At 39.2% G+C, this 16,828-nt stretch overlaps 1 protein-coding gene across 1 annotated transcript in view; it reads left to right on the top strand.

The window, feature by feature from the left end:
* LOC121737647 (erythroid differentiation-related factor 1) overlaps nucleotides 1-16,828 on the top strand; it is a 34,310-nt gene that overhangs the window by 15,320 nt on the left and 2,162 nt on the right. Inside the window, exons 12-18 of the mRNA XM_042129306.1 lie at nucleotides 3,043-3,513; nucleotides 4,218-4,380; nucleotides 5,775-5,945; nucleotides 6,806-7,025; nucleotides 8,026-8,197; nucleotides 9,131-9,270; nucleotides 9,831-9,985. Of these exons, the coding sequence (XP_041985240.1) occupies nucleotides 3,043-3,513; nucleotides 4,218-4,380; nucleotides 5,775-5,945; nucleotides 6,806-7,025; nucleotides 8,026-8,197; nucleotides 9,131-9,270; nucleotides 9,831-9,985 (1,492 nt within the window). The remainder of the gene's footprint in view (nucleotides 1-3,042; nucleotides 3,514-4,217; nucleotides 4,381-5,774; nucleotides 5,946-6,805; nucleotides 7,026-8,025; nucleotides 8,198-9,130; nucleotides 9,271-9,830; nucleotides 9,986-16,828) is intronic.

Here is a 16,828-nt window from a genome sequence, read left to right as displayed (position 1 = left end):
CAGCTTGTTAAAATATCCTGTCTTCTCTTTCATTCATATGAAAAACGAAACAGCTAACGTGATACTAATTCGAGCATTAACTTTAACAGTCGTTGGTGAAATTTGGTCTTAAGGTTACGTCACTGCCTGCACAGATAAAGTACTGAGTTATTTAATACCGTAGAATAGATATAACAATCGAAAAAAATCGAGACTTAAATGTAAGATGATACCACCTCTTATAGAAAGACTTTTGAGCAAGCGTCAGCGCGATGTAGAAGACGCACGGCGCCATCTATTATGAATTTTTTGAACAAATTTACGACCCTTACAACCCTTTTTTCCAGTAAAAAAGTAGCCTATGTCCTTTCTCAGGCTTTAGACTATCAGTATACAAAATTTCATTACAATCGGTTCGGTAGTTTTGGCGTTTGGCGTGAAAGCGAGACTGACAGACAGACAGACAGACAGAGATACTTTCGCATTCATAATATTAGTACAGATTATGTGCACACTGCACAGCTGTTTTTGGGTATTTTGATTAATTAAGGGCCGCGCTACACCGGAATGGCAGCGGCGAGGCGAGCACTTTCAGCGCTGCCATTCCGGTGTAGCGCGCTGCGCGGCCCTAAGAGGGGTACCACTTACCAGGGTTTTAAAAAGTTTTTAAATTTGACACAAATTTTGTTGACACCGCGCGCTATAAACTAAAGTCCACGCGGACGAAGTCGCGGGCAACAGCTAGTTATGAATAAAAACAATAATATATAATAAAGTAGGTATGATTAGTTCTGTTATAATAATGAAGTAAAAAATAAAGCGCCATCTGTTTTCATATATTAGAATTAAAATGTAAAAATATTTTCTGGATGGAATATAGGCCAACACAACACACTCGAACTCCTTAGAAATGCAGTAGGAGTTCTATAAGATAAGATAGATTGATTATTATTATAGCAAGTGATAATATTATTAAACATAATATTCTAACGTATTAAAAACTATAAACAAAAACATAATAACTAATAAGTATGATTAGTTCTATGTTACAACGAAGTAAAAAAAAAAGCGCCATCTGTTGAATCGTATTAGAACTAAAATGTTCATTGCATCGCGTCGATATATTTCTGGATTTTTTATAATATTATACATAAAATATATTTAAGATTTTTGAAATATTATTTTAATACACATCCAAGACCCAGGAACATTGAAAACTTTTTGTTCCGCCTGCGGGACTCGAACCCAGGACCCCCGGGATGAGCGCTGGCCACGCGCAATGCGAAGTAATTTTCATCGATATTTTTATGGAAATAAGATATTTTCCCACATCAAAATGTAGCCTATGTCCTTTCTCAGACTCTAGAATAACTGTGTACAAAATTTCATTGCAATCGGTTCAGTAGTTTTGGCGTGAAAGCGAGACAGACAGACAGACAGACAGACAGACAGACAGACAGACAGAGATACTTTCGCATTTATAATATTAGTATGTAAAAATATTTTCTGGATGGAATATAGGCCAACACAACACACTCGAACTCCTTAGAAATGCAGTAGGAGTTCTATAAGATAAGATAGATTGATTATTATTATAGCAAGTGATAATATTATTAAACATAATATTCTAACGTATTAAAAACTATAAACAAAAACATAATAACTAATAAGTATGATTAGTTCTATGTTACAACGAAGTAAAAAAAAAGCGCCATCTGTTGAATCGTATTAGAACTAAAATGTTCATTGCATCGCGTCGATATATTTCTGGATTTTTTATAATATTATACATAAAATATATTTAAGATTTTTGAAATATTATTTTAATACACATCCAAGACCCAGGAACATTGAAAACTTTTTGTTCCGCCTGCGGGACTCGAACCCAGGACCCCCGGGATGAGCGCTGGCCACGCGCAATGCGAAGTAATTTTCATCGATATTTTCATGGAAATAAGATATTTTCCCACATCAAAATGTAGCCTATGTCCTTTCTCAGACTCTAGAATAACTGTGTACAAAATTTCATTGCAATCGGTTCAGTAGTTTTGGCGTGAAAGCGAGACAGACAGACAGACAGACAGACAGACAGACAGACAGACAGACAGACAGACAGAGATACTTTCGCATTTATAATATTAGTATAGATTCATTAAATGTGTTTGCTATATCTGTAGGTGTCTTAATTTTTTTATTATTGTTTTTAATGTCTGTGATGAATTGGTTGTTGTTAGCTTTGCTTGAGCAGGTTAATAAAATGAAGTACTTAATTTTTGACCAAATTTCCCTTTAATAAATGAATCATGGACACTTAGTAAATTACTATGCGGTCGGCGCGGCGGAACCCTCCCGCGCGCGGTGTCCATGCGTTGGGTAAATAATTAATTATTTAACTTTAAGCTACATTTAGACAGAGATCAATTGATATAATTTTTTTATATATTTTTTTTTTTCAACTAATATAATAGCCAAATATCACGTCCTCGAGTATTGAATATGTCTCACCAGTCATGCTGTAAGAATAGTATATAGAGGTTATTGTCTAAGACCAGCTACGAGGTGATTAGACTATTTAAAGGCAAAAACTTTACAATTTTATATAATCTAGCACAGTGTTTTTCAACCTTCTTCTTACGACACAACCGTAGGGGGTCGCTACCCACAGGTTGAAAAACACTGATCTTTCCTAATGCGATAGCTGAAATCAATCTACAATACTTTTACAGACCAGAATTTTCTAAAAACCCAAACAACCAAAATTATCTATGATTCATATTCTATTATACAGACGACCTCTGTGGCTCAATTGGTTGAGTGTGTGGCAAGCGGCTGCTCAAGCCGGAGGTCACAAGTTCGAATCCCGCCGACGGAACAAAAAGTTATCAATGTTCCCGGGTCTGGATGTTGTAATAATATGTGTATGATAATATGTATGTATGTATAAAAGTATTAAATATATTTCCGTTGTCTGGTACCCGTAACACAAGTCCTTCAGGTACTTAGCACGGGGCCAGACTGACGTGGTGTGAAGCGTCCATAGATATTATTATTATTCTTTTCCAGGAAGAAGAGCGCGAGCGTCTCAAACGTCAGATAATCATAGAGGAACAACATCCCAAAATGGCGAACCCGTGCGAACCGATCAAAATGGACTACACACCGATAAAACGCAACAAAGACCCAAAAGAACACGTCTCCAGAAGCAGAAGACGGAAGAGGGAGCGAAAGAATTCCGAAAAGAACTACCTCATAGAGAAGACTAATGTCGACAAAAACGCCATACTCGTTTGCAAAGATATACCAACTTGGCAGGAGCCGAGTCGAGACGACAATTTCGCTTGGAAACTCCATCTGAAGACACTTCTCTATGAGAAGATATGCCTGGCATACGCCACAATGGCAGAATATAGTTACGCTGACGGCCAATATGGATTCTCGCTGAAGTATATCGACATTGCCAGTAAATGCCAGAAACTTTTAAGCAAGATGATCATTAAGAGCAGAGTGGTTGATGCCAGTTGTCTTATTGGGAGGGTATGAGATTTATACTAATATTATAAATGTGAAAGTGTTTGTCTGTCTGTCTGTCTGATTTATCCATACTAATATTATAAATGCGACAGTGTGTATGTGTGTCTGTTACCTCTTCACGCCCAAACTTCTCTAGCGTATTTTATGTGTGTGAAAACTTGTAATTGGCCTTCCTGTGTTATTTTAAAACTACTTGTTACTCTAGCTGTAAGTTTTCCTAAATAAATAAAAATAAAATAAAATAAACCAAAGTGAAAAAAAAAAACTGAAAAGGTCCCGGGAAAGGACATAGAATACTTTTTATCCCGGAAAAATGTACGGTTCCGCGCGCGCGATTGACGAATTTTGGCGCAATGGAGCTGCGGGCATCGTCTAGTTGTTAATAATAATATTTGGGACCATCCATTAAGTCGTCACACTAATTTTAAGTTTTTGTAGACCCCCCTCCCCCTTGTCAAAGGTGGTCACATTTGTGAGACCCTCCCCCCTCCCCCATAGTGTGACGTCACAAATTTGGTGATTTTCCACCTCAAAATTATAAATTTCGCTATTTATTTTGCCCTCTCCTTTTGCTTTGCTCCTTGTCACACCTTGTCACACTTCGTCGACGCCCTGCCCCCCTTTAGGTGCGACATACTTTATGGACGAACCTTGCTTGCTATTTTATCACCAATTTTTGTGCGCTTTCTAATTTTGTCTTATCCTAGGTTGGAGATAACTTCTTCCAAATAAGCAAACATTGGACAGAATTGGAACAGTTCAAGACACAGTTCTTCACGGACCACGATATAGATTCGCAGATTCGATGTGAGATTGAGAAGGATTTAGAGGAAGAAAGCGGTGAAGAAGGGGGAGATGAATTTGATCTGAGTAAGTTTGGCGTTCTCAAGTCTTTTCTGCCATGGGCTTATAGTTAATCGTGAATCCATACTATTAGAGACCTTGCCTCTGTATTGATACAAGTTTATCATACTAATATTGTTACACACAGTGCCATCTAGCGTCAACCAGTGGATCCACTCCAGGAACAAAGATAACGTGAATCCCCTACTCGATACTAGATGGCGTTAGGTGCGCGAGTACATGCGTGAATTTTTTAGAAACATTCCACACTTGTTTACGTGAATCGGGAACTTTCTGGAACTCGTCTTGGCCCATATAAATAGCCGCAGGTAGACGAGCCCATCATCAGTTCACCTTGAACGATCTACAAGGCGACTTCGGAGTGAAATCAAGTGTGATACTTACGACTTGGCTATGACCTGGAACAGTGATAGTGCTTAGTGTTTTGGACCTAGTGCTTTTGTCTGACCTAGTGCTAGTGATTAAAGTCTTCATAAGAGTCAACAGGTCTTTCTCTCCAAATCCTTCGAACCAACGTAACAGTATTATAAAGACGAAAGTTTGTGAATTTGTTAGTGTGCATGTTTGTTACTTCTACAAGTTAATCATAATAATATTATGAAGGCGAAAGCTTGTGACTTTGTGAGTGTGTATGTTTGTTACTACACGCTTAAACGGCTAGAATGATTTAGATAAAGAAAGATACATATAAACTTAGGGGCTTTCCTCCAGAATTTATGGTGTAAAAATAGAATGAGATTTTTGTAGGTGTTATATTATGTTGAATAGACCTTTTATGAGTGTTATAATATGTTAAAAAAATAATATTATAGTGAAAATTACGTGTTTAGAGACTTTTTCGGTTATTCTGGTTAATTTAGGGGTTACTTATTTTTAGGGGTTTGCACTATGATCCACTATTAGCTTTAACCAAGAACCTTCGAGACAATATAGCCGAAAAAACGCTAATCTATGACGTAGATCCATCAATCTGATTAAGATTGACGTGAAACCGAACGTCTAACCCACGGATTGAACGACTGCAATTTTTTTTATTATGTACTTTTCGGTCATCAATCTGGCGTCAATCACAGATTGATGGACTGAACTGATGCCAGATTGACCGTATAACCATAGTAAAAAGAGGGGAAGTAAGTTATCTTCACACAAAGGCACCGCGCGCGGCTTGTATGTGTGCGCTATAGTATCAATGCGTCGCCACGTACGGCACACAACAAAATCTCGGCCAGTTTTACTAGGCAGGTACCGCCGAGATTTTGTTGTGTGCCGTACGTGGTGACGCATTGATACTATAGCGCACACATACAAGCCGCGCCGGTGCCTTTGTATGAAGATAACTTACTTCCCCTCCTTTTACTATAGTGTAACCGTTGTCTATAGCTATGGCTATCTCTCTCCAGACATCAACAAACTACCAACCAGCGAACTGCAAGCGATGGTGGCGGCGTGCGAGTTCTACTTGCGGGCGGAGTCGGCGGGCGCGGGGGGGCGGGGCCGGCGGGCGGAGCTGCTGCGGCGCCGCGCCTCCGTCCGCAACGAGCTCGCCGTGCGGTACATGAACGATGCGCAGCGTGAGTGTACTGTGTACTCGACCTGAACTCAGACTCCACTCAAAATTTACCGAAAACAAACTCAATCTTGACTCATATTAAACACTAGCGCACGATCGTACTGAAGCTTAATTTGGAACTAATTCGATCTCAACGGCTTTTCCCACTTCTGACAGCTATACTAGCGCACGATCGTGCTGCGGCTCAATTTGGGACTAACTCGATCTCAACGGCTTTTTCCACTTCTGACAGCTATACTAGCGCACGATCGTGCTGCGGCTCGATTTGGAATTAATTCGATCTCAACGGCTTTTCCCACTTCTGACAGCTATACTAGCGCACGATCGTGCTGCGGCTCGATTTGGAACTAATTCGATCTCAACGGCTTTTCCCACTCCTGACAGCCATACTAGCGCACGATCGTGTTGCGGCTCAATTTGGAACTAATTCGATCTCAACGGCTTTTCCCACTCCTTACAGCTATACTGGCGCACGATCGTGCTGCGGCTCGATTTGGAACTAATTCGATCTCAACGGCTTTTCCCACTTCTGACAGCTATACTAGCGCACGATCGTGTTGCGGCTCGATTTGGAACTAATTCGATCTCAACGGCTTTTCCCACTTCTGACAGCTATACTAGCGCACGATCGTGCTGCGGCTCGATTTGGAACTAATTCGATCTCAACGGCTTTTCCCACTTCTGACAGCTATACTAGCGCACGATCGTGCTGCGGCTCGATTTGGAACTAATCAGACTCGTAAATCAAAATCGTATCAGTTAACATTGACGTCGTGTCACTTTGCTATATGCAAAGTGCAAACTTACCATAATGTAAGGAACTGACAAAAAAAATCACGTATTTAATTCCTTTTTCCACAGATCTGTACGCGGAATACGTCGCAATGCCCGAAGAGAAGGAGGACGAGGCCCAATCATTATTGCGCCAATTTGAGAAACTCTCTGTCAACTCGGCCGAGTGTTTGAACGAGGCGGCCGCCATCTTCGAACAAGTCAACGATCTGCCCAACTTGGCGCTCCTGTATTGTAACAAGGCGAGATATTTGAGATTCAAAGCGCACTGCAGTCCGGATGATCCAGAGTGAGTTGTTGACCGATTGCGAAACTAAAAGGAGGTTTATAAAGTTGCTTGCCATGCTTCTTTTTAGGGTTCCGTAGCCAAATGGCAAAAAACGGAACCCTTATAGATTCGTCATGTCTGTCCGTCCGTATGTCACAGCCATTTTTCTCCGAAACTATAAGAGCTATACTATTGAAACTTGGTAAGTAGATGTAGCCTGTGAACCGCATTAAGATTTTGATACGAAAATGGAAAAAATATTAAAAATTTTAGGGGTCCCCATAGGTACAACTGAATCAAAAAAACTTTTTTTTATCTAACCTATGCGTGTGTGGTATCAGTGGATAGGTCTTCAAAAATCATATTGAGGTTTTTAATATCATTTTTTTCTAACCTGAATAGTTTGCGAGAGAGACTCTTCCAAAGTGGTAAAATGTGTGTCCCCCCCTCTAATTTCTAAAGTAGGGGCATGATAAGTCTAAAAAATATATGATGTATATTACTACAAAAAACTACCAACGAAAATTGGTTCGAACGAGATCTAGCCAGTATTTTCTTTTATAAGTACGTCATAAATAGTAAACCTTAATTTAACTTTCATTAAATCAACTGAACTATTAAAATAAATCAAAAACCTCTTAATTTCATAAAAATATACCTTATTGCTGCTACGGAACCCTTCATGGGCGAGTCAAACTCGCACTTGGCCGGCTTTTTTTATCCAACTGTTGCTAAGCTAAGTTAAAGAACACAATAACTAACAGTAAAAAAATTGCCGTTTTTTGCATAAATGGAGGCTTTAGGGCCGGAAAAAATGATTTGAAATAAGGATCTTCGTTCCAATAAAAAATGTGCATTTTATATGCAACCCGATATATTAGCCAGGTGATTAAGTGGGGTAAGTTACAATGTTTGTACAAATTATAAGGGAAAGAATGAGTAAATGTCCATATGTTACAATTTACAAAATGTTATTTATCGTGTTCTTAAACTCACGTCTTCTTACGTTACATCTCCGCAGTGCCGACCACAAACACCTATATACAGAAGCGGAAGACCTGTATAACTCGGCGCTCAAGCTGCTCGGCCCTCGGGAGACCTGCGGCGCTCAGTCGGTCAGAGAACTGGTGGCCTGGGAACTCTCCTGCCACCTGTATACTCGTGCTGTGCTGTTGCAGGAGCGTGCGCAGGCGGTGAGTAATAATTTAAGAGGAATATGCGTGGAGACCGCAAAGGAAGATCTTCAGACCGACTTTTAAAAAGGTCAAACGTCAGAACTGTGACAAAGAATGAGATGCATGTTACATAATAAGGGGGCTGGTCGTCTGGGAGCTCTCCTACCACCTGTATACTCGCGCGGTGCTGTTGTAGGAGCGCTCGCAGGCGGAGAGTATCAACGACTAATGACAGAAAGCTCTCCTTAACCCCTTGACAAGGCAGAAGAGACAATAGTCTGCAGTGATCAGTATCACTACATAGTATAAAACAAAGTCGCTTTCTGTGTCCCTATGTCCATTATATTTTATACCCGTGCGAAGCCGGGGCGGGTCGCTAGTCTGGATATAAAGTGGAGAAAGGCCATGAACAGTGGGACATAGAGAATATTCCCATTTCATGTAGAGGCGTAGCCGAAAAAAAACTGTGTTCAGAGTACTCCTGTCCACAAGCGTGACAGCGTCGTGACGCAATACATATTATTATTATTTCGATTTTTTTTATGAAATAAGGGGGCAAACGAGCAAACGGGTCACCTGATGGAAAGCAACTTCCGTCGCCCATGGACACTCGCAGCATCAGAAGAGCTGAAGGTGCTTTGCCGGCCTTTTAAGAGGGAATAGGGTAATAGGGGAGGAGAGGGATGGAAAGGGAATAGGAGAGGGAGGGAAGGGAATAGGGTAAGGGATTGGGCCTCCGGTAAACTCACTCACTCGGCGAAACACAGCGCAAGCGCTGTTTAACGTCGGTTTTCTGCGAGAACTTGGTATTTCTCCGGTCGAGCCGGCCTATTCGTGCCGAAGCATGGCTCTCCCTCGTACAAAATGGCACTACATTTTGCAAAGACGACTTAAAATTTTCTGAAAGACCTAAATGTCATAAATTGGTTTACTTAATATCTGCTCTTGTAGGACGCGATGGAAGTGGCCGAGGCGTTCAAGCACGCGCTGAGGGCATGTCAGCTGGGGGCGGGGCCGCGCCAGTACCTGTACCAGTTCCGCGCCGCCATGATACACCACCGGCTCGGCAGCCTCCACCACGCGCAGTACAGGTGAATCAAATCATTTTGTGTTTATTCGTAAAAATATTTCCAAACTGACATAAAAATTTAATATAACGAATGTTTGTATCGTTGGCATATTATACAAGAATGACAGGGAAACACTATTTTTCAAAATACATAAGTCGTTAATGTATAGTATAAACTATAAAGAATATTAGTACTAAATATGACCCTTGTGGGACACCAGATGTTATAATTAGATGTAAAATCATATAATACAAAGACTTAACGTATATTTTGTACATATGAACTTAACCAATGAAGCAGATCACCATAGACACCAAGATGGCAGATTTTTAATATTAGTGTTTAGTGACTAGTTTTGTCGAAAGCTTTCGCAAAGTCGGTACATTGCGTTGACTTGAAATTTTTTGTCGACTTTGAAGAATGAGGTTTTTCAATTCGACCGTTTATGTCAGCTATTTTTTATGTTCGTTCTAGTATAGCTTCGATGTTTATAGTCCGATTTTGATGATTTTTTTCTTGGAAAGAAGGCATTACCAAAGAAGGATGAACTTATGTGATAATAAACTATCATCTTCTCTCAGATCGTGCTCGGACGCGGCTCGTCGGAAGCGGCTGCTGGCGTCGGCGACGAGCCACTATTCGGCCGCCGCGCTGCAGTTCTCCGCGCTCGGCGACGCCGCCATGTTCCTCGCTGTCCGCCTGGAGCACGTCGCCGCGCTAGAGGCGCACGCCGCCGGTGAGTGAGCGAGATAGTTGCTATTAGATGATACTGTGCGAAAAAGATAGAGCGATACACGTTGTCGGTGAGTGAGACGGTGTGCTGCGAGAAAGATGGAGCTCCAGATGTAGGTGTAAGTGAGAGATACAGCGAGATGAAACGCTGCAAGTGAGTAAGCGAGACAGTAGTACAGCGTGTGACAGAGAAGGAGCGATAGACGTTGTCGTTGAGTGGGACAGAGTGGTGCAAAAGAGAATGAGCGATAGACGTCGCACGTAAGTGTAAGTGGCGCGAGAGAAGTCGGATCGATCCAAGTCCCTGATGGTGATGAGTAATAAATACGTGTGGCACTCGGGGACTGCCGTAGTAAAGCTATTGCTAAGAATTATGTATCAATATGATTCAAAAAGAAACTATAGGTCTACCAGAATCTGATGGCAAAAAGTGAGAAAATAAATTGAAATAGGAATACAACATTTTCATCCTTTTTTATTCCTTTAGCGGCTTCTGTGTGTGAAACATACAAATATAAAAATTTATCCAATGATCAAGGATATTTTTTGAAAATCTGCTGTCAAAAATTGCCATCAGATTCTGGTCGACCTATAGCTTAAGAATGTCCTTACCACCTCTTATAAAAACTAGATCATGTTACCACTAGTGTGATGTAGCTGACAAACAACGCCATCTATTACGAATTATTGGAACTAACCTAACACTCCGAGCGAAGTCTGCCGAACTGAAACGACGTAAGACGAATGTTTGGTGTTTTTCGTTACGGAATTTCTTGGTTCGGTTGCCGCGCTCAACATGAAACTTTGAAACCTAAGGCCGCGTTTCCACTGACGCGGAGTGGAGCGGAGAGGAGCTTAGCGGTGCCGAATTAACCAATCATAATGCTCGAAATCTTCGCTCCGCTTCGCTGTCATTCCGCTCATAGAATTAGAACGTTAGAAAAGGCTTCCATACAATCGTCAGCGCTAAAATGTGTCACTCTCGAAATGAGTGAGCTCACTCATCTGAGAGCAGTGTGCCTTAGGACGCGGTAACAGCCGGACGTGTTTAATTCAATTATTACCGCGTTGTTTTTCGCTACATTTCGCTCCAGAATGCCGTCATGTGCCTTCCGACAGTGCAGTAACAAAACGAGGAATACAAATAAAGCCAAAGGTGTAATATTTCACACGTAATTACTAAGATTTTATTAATATTTAAATTATTGTATTTTAAGAGAAAAATCAAAGCGAAGCGTAAAATGAGCGAAAGAGAAAGTAGTATATGATATTACTGTAAGACAAAAAAGGACGACAATATTTTCTCGATTCGATTAAAGCGTAAAATGAGCGAAAGAGAAAGTAGTATATGCTATTACTGTAACACAAAAAAGGACGACAATATTTTCTCGACACAAATTTTGCATGCAAAAACATTGCTACAGTTTTGACGGCATACGTCGTATCTAAGTATTTTGATATCGTTGATTCCGTTGGAATAGCGCGATTGGTCGATTCGGGCACCGCTAAGCTCCTCTCCGCAGAGAAACAAAGAGCTGAGCAAGCGAGATGTCACTATCAGTAACACTGCGTGGTAGAAAGAGATGCGTGATTTGAAGTGGCACTGGCAGAACCATTTTTCTCATCTGTTTTGACATTCAGTCTGCACGGCACGTTGACAATTTGAGCTGTAAGAAAAATGTATGTAGGAACATCATTTTCACGCACACGTAAACAGATTTGGCCACACACAGATGTTTAAAATTTGGTTTGTTATTATTTTTAGCAATATTCCGCGAAATAAACTTTCACCTTTAAGTAAATGAGTATGTGCACGCATAGGCATGCGTACAGCACCTCCCTCCTCCGAAGTTTATTTCGCGGAATATTGCTAAAAATAATAAGAAACTAAATTTTAAGCTATGGATTTCCGCAAAGTAACGCCTGATTCCATTAACCACACAGATGTTATTCAATTTTGGTTTCGTTTGACAACTCGTTTGTTTTTCTATTCCGCTAGGTATATTAACTTTATGCAATTTACATTGAATTGACATGACCCGACCAAATGACGTTGGTCTTTCAACCGCCTAGGAACAGAGACCAGCGGGGCTCAAATGGTCGCATGGAAGAATCATGATTTGAATCATAACATGATTCATTTTTCTAAAATCGCATTACGCAACTCTGCTTGCAATGCATTTCTGTATTTTTGTACTGATTTGACATTTGTCAGTTTGACAGTTTTGACAATTCATTTGCTGAATTGATTGAGAGGAATTGCTAAATGTGACCATTTTAGCCCCACAGGTATATCTTATATCTTTAAACGAGCAATTCTTGTATATATATATATATATATATATCTTAATATATATATTTCTTGTGTGCGTGTGTATGTGACTGAACTCCTCCTAAACGACTGGACCAATTTTGATGAAATTTTTTGTGTGTGTTCGTGGAGATTCGAGAATGGTTTAGATTTACAGTTTGGTCTACTGGAAAATGTTTTTTCAATTAATTTCTTATTTATAAGGAGTTGTTGATTTTGGAATGTTTTACATTAGATCCGGCGGACGGCGTTTTTGTCCTGACAGATGGTGCTACGATTAATTTGAAAAAAAATTTGTTATTCAATTCATGTGCTGATTAAAATATTAAATAAATAACACATAGGCTACAATTTTAACCGACTTTCAAAATGGGGGAGGTGTTATGTTCGTTTTCTTATATTCAACGATTACTCCGCCGTTTGTTAACCGATTTTCAAAATTTTTCTTTTGGTATATAGGGTATCATCCCAATTTGGTATTATATTCAGAAAAGTGGTGATCTGATAAAGGATCCATAAGTAATCGAGGGAACTCCTCAAAACTTATAGGGAAACATATGGTGATTTCGGTTTCGTGAGAAGTATTCTAAGCATATGCTACCAACAAGTAAGATTTTGCACCGAGATATACCTGGTATACCGTGGTTCGGAAGGTGCTGAGAGAATTCCTGATTCTTTATAGATACAAGTTTGGGAGTTTCGGCGTTGTTTTAAGAACAGAAAGCATATGCTACTATGCAAATTACATTCTTCATCATCATCATCACTACCATATTATACCATTTCATAGTCTTTTAGATCGAGACTCGAGTTTGTCAAGCGACAATTAAAAAAAATCTATATCTACCTAATATTATAAACCTGAAGAGTATGTTTGCTTGAACGCGTCAATCTCAGAAACTACAGGTCCGATTTAAAAACTTATCTCAGTGTTAGATAGATCATTTATCGAGTAAGACTCATCATTTATCGAGAAGGTTATATTATATTATTACTCTAAGACTAATACGACAGAAGAAACTCAGGAAAATGTGGGAAAAACGGGGAAATATTTTTTATGGGAAAATGTACCTACGGATTCTGTAAAATTTCTAATTTACGCGGGCGAAGCCGCGCGGGACATCTAGTATATATATATATATATATATATATATATATATATATATATATATATATATATATATATATATATATATATATATATATATATATATATATATATATATATATATATATATATATATATAATTTTGGAATCTCGGAATCGGCTCTAACGATTTTCATGAAATTTAGTATATAGGGGGTTTCGGGGGGGAAACATTTTCAGAAAATGTCTTTTTATTCGTGTTTTATCGATAATCGATAAACTGAAAAATATGACTCTTCCTGACATCTATTGGCGAATAATAATACTATTTTGCGAGCAACTAATTGTTTTAACGACCAGCAGATGGCGTTATTAAGTAACACGAAGTCAATCATGAGTGTTTGCTATACCGAGCAAAGCTCGGTCATCCAGGTACTTTATTACTCTATGCTAGGAATTAATTTCCTCGATGGTACCATCTACTTAATGAAAGTAAGTAGTCTATAGTCTATACATACATTCCCTGCACCGCCGCAATAAAATTCACTGAAATGTTTGCATTTCAAGTCAATATTGGTTCGCCATAATGCCATATGCACAGGAGTGGCGTACAGCGATCATTACTAAAGCTATTGGTTTTTCGCTATAAACTATATCATGGGTCACCAAATGGCGGACCGCAGTCTGTATCCGGACCGCCGACCCATTTTGCGCGGACCCAGCATTTTCGAATATGAACTTCGTTAAAAATGAAATTCGGTCTCGACAGTCGACTCTCATAAGTCATAAACATCTCCCGGATTTAATATCAATAGGTTGCATTCATTTCACTCCAAACATATTATAATAGATACATAATTTGTCACCTTTCTCATTGATAAGTAAATAAATACCTTTGTAATTTCCGTAATTACCTTTGTTTCATTTTTTTTATGTGCGGACCGCGAAGGTCATTTCATTTCATAAAATGGACCCCGGGCGAAACTAATTGGTGAACCCTGGACTATATTATGACGCCCGCAATTCCGTTCCGCCAAAATTGGTTTATCGCGAAGGAACCGTACATTTTACGTCGTAAAAGTGTCATATATCCTTTCCCGGGACTCATAAAGTATCTCCATGCAAAATTTCATCAAAATCGGTTCAGCGGTTTGAGCGTGAAGAGGTAACAGACACACATTCGCATTTACATTTGGCCTATTTTTGCTCTATAAAGGAGTGGGCACACTGAGACGGGCCGTGCCGGGGCTCAGCGTGCCGGGGCTCATCGCAAAAATCCGCCTCCATTCAATTTGTATGGAAGTGGAAATCCGCTGCGCCCCGACACAGTGTGCGATACGCGCATCCGCTTCCATACAAATTGTATGGAGGCGGATTTTTGCGATGAGCCCCGGCACGCTGGGCCCCGGCACAGCCCATCTCAGTGTGCTCACTCCTTAACGGTACGGAACCCTACGTGCGCGAGTCCGACTCGCACTTGGCCGATTATTTGAATATTATTTGGTAAGTTTTTATTTGTATGTTTCTATCGCATTGGGGTAAAAATGTAATGGTAGAAATAAGTAAGGAAATAAATATGTAAATATTTTTATGATATTAGTATGGAAACGGATGTAACACAGTAAAGTTTTTACCGTAGTAAATAGTACGGTTTTTTTATAATATAAATTATCAAGTAAAATAAATATAGTTTATCGCGCGGGAACCGTACTCTTTGGCACAATAAACACCCCCCTATATCCCTTCCCGGGTCTTAAAATATCTCTGTTCTCTATTCGTAATTTAAATTACCCTATAACATTTCCCGGGGCTAAGGGCCTGTTTCACCACTTCCTGATAAGTGCCGAATAGGCTATCTACCACTTAACTTGACAGATCAAGTATGGAGAATCTGTCAAAAAGTTGTGAATAGCCTATTCGGCACTTTATCAGACAGTGGTTAAACAGACCCTTGGAGTATCTTCATATAAGAATAGAATAAGGATAAGAATCATTTATTAAATTTATCGTAACAAAAACACCACCATTATAAAATACACAGAAGAATTACAAAAAAAGAACTTAAAAATTAAATATTCTAAAAGAAACAAAACATGTGTTGTGAAAAAAACGAATAATATGTAAGTACAAAAAAGCAGTGCATTGCTACGAAAAAAAGAAAAGGTGATCACTCAGGTTTTGACAGCGACAGACGCCGCTGTCTCTGGTCTTATTTAAAACAAAGTCTTCACGCGCATATCGAATTATATCGAAATCGGTTCAGTAGTTTTTGCTTTAAAGCCAGACACAGACAGACAGACAGAGCTACTTCCGTATTTATGATATTATTATATTTAGGATTTAGATTTAGGATCTATTTTTTACAAGGGGGAGGCTCGCGCTTTAATGTACCCACGCTCCCCCTTAGGGGGAGTGTCGCAGTATTAAATTGTTTTTGGGCACAAAAATATTGTAGTCCATAAACGTACGGTTCCCACGGGCATTCACCCTCGTAGGCAACAGTTATTTTATTAAGTACAATAGTCCCTCGATAGTCCGAACACCCAAAATATATACCCTGTTCGGATGTACGCAGCGTTCGGATTGTAGTATGTAGATATTTTTAAAGGCATTTTTTGGATGTTGAAGCCATGATAAAACGCACAAAGATATGTACCTATAACAATGTACGCATGAGATAAAATTAGTTAATGTTATTTGTTCTAATCTCTATGCTAGCAAAAATAAAGCGTTTCTTGCCACGTTGGCAACATTTATTAAACATAATAATTTTCCTGTTATAATTCATACTAATATTATAAATGCGAAAGTGTGTCTGTCTGTCTGTTATCTTTTCATGCTCAAACCGCTGAACCGATTTTGCTGGTATTCGGCACGGAGATACTTTGAGTCCCGAGAAATGACATAAGATACTTTTTAGCCCTGACAAATGTATGGTGTCCGCGCGATAAACAAATTTTGGCGCAACGGAGTTGCGGGTGTTATCTAATAAAGTTTAATTAAAACTAACTAAATATTTACTTTACTTACCTTTTTACTTTACATTGAATACTTGTTTGTTACAGTTTAATGACCTACAAATCGTAAATAACAGCTACCGTACTCTTATTTAAGTATTCTAAATGATGTTTTATTATTTTATTGTATTATTATATTATGTATAGTATTATTATATATTATTATTATTATTTATGTTGAATATGTCGTGCGTCAGGCGTAATATGTACCTATAGGAACCACGGAAGATCAGGTACCGCGGTGCAGTGTTCTGCGCCGTGATAATACACCTGAGTGGGTATCCTTTTCGGCATTATACAATGCACTGCCTGATGATGCCATATTTTTTTTTTGTAGTTTGTTTGTTTTATTTTTTCTTTTGGGTTATTGTTTGCTTTTTTTTTTTGCTTTAGTGTGTGCAGTGTATTGTATTTATGTTTGAATAATTTTTT

This window comes from Aricia agestis, chromosome 21 (genome assembly GCF_905147365.1).
Source record: "Aricia agestis chromosome 21, ilAriAges1.1, whole genome shotgun sequence".
Taxonomy (NCBI): Eukaryota; Metazoa; Arthropoda; class Insecta; order Lepidoptera; family Lycaenidae; genus Aricia; species Aricia agestis.
The sequence above is the reverse complement of the archived record's forward strand: the minus strand, read 5'-3'. Positions and strand labels throughout refer to the sequence as shown.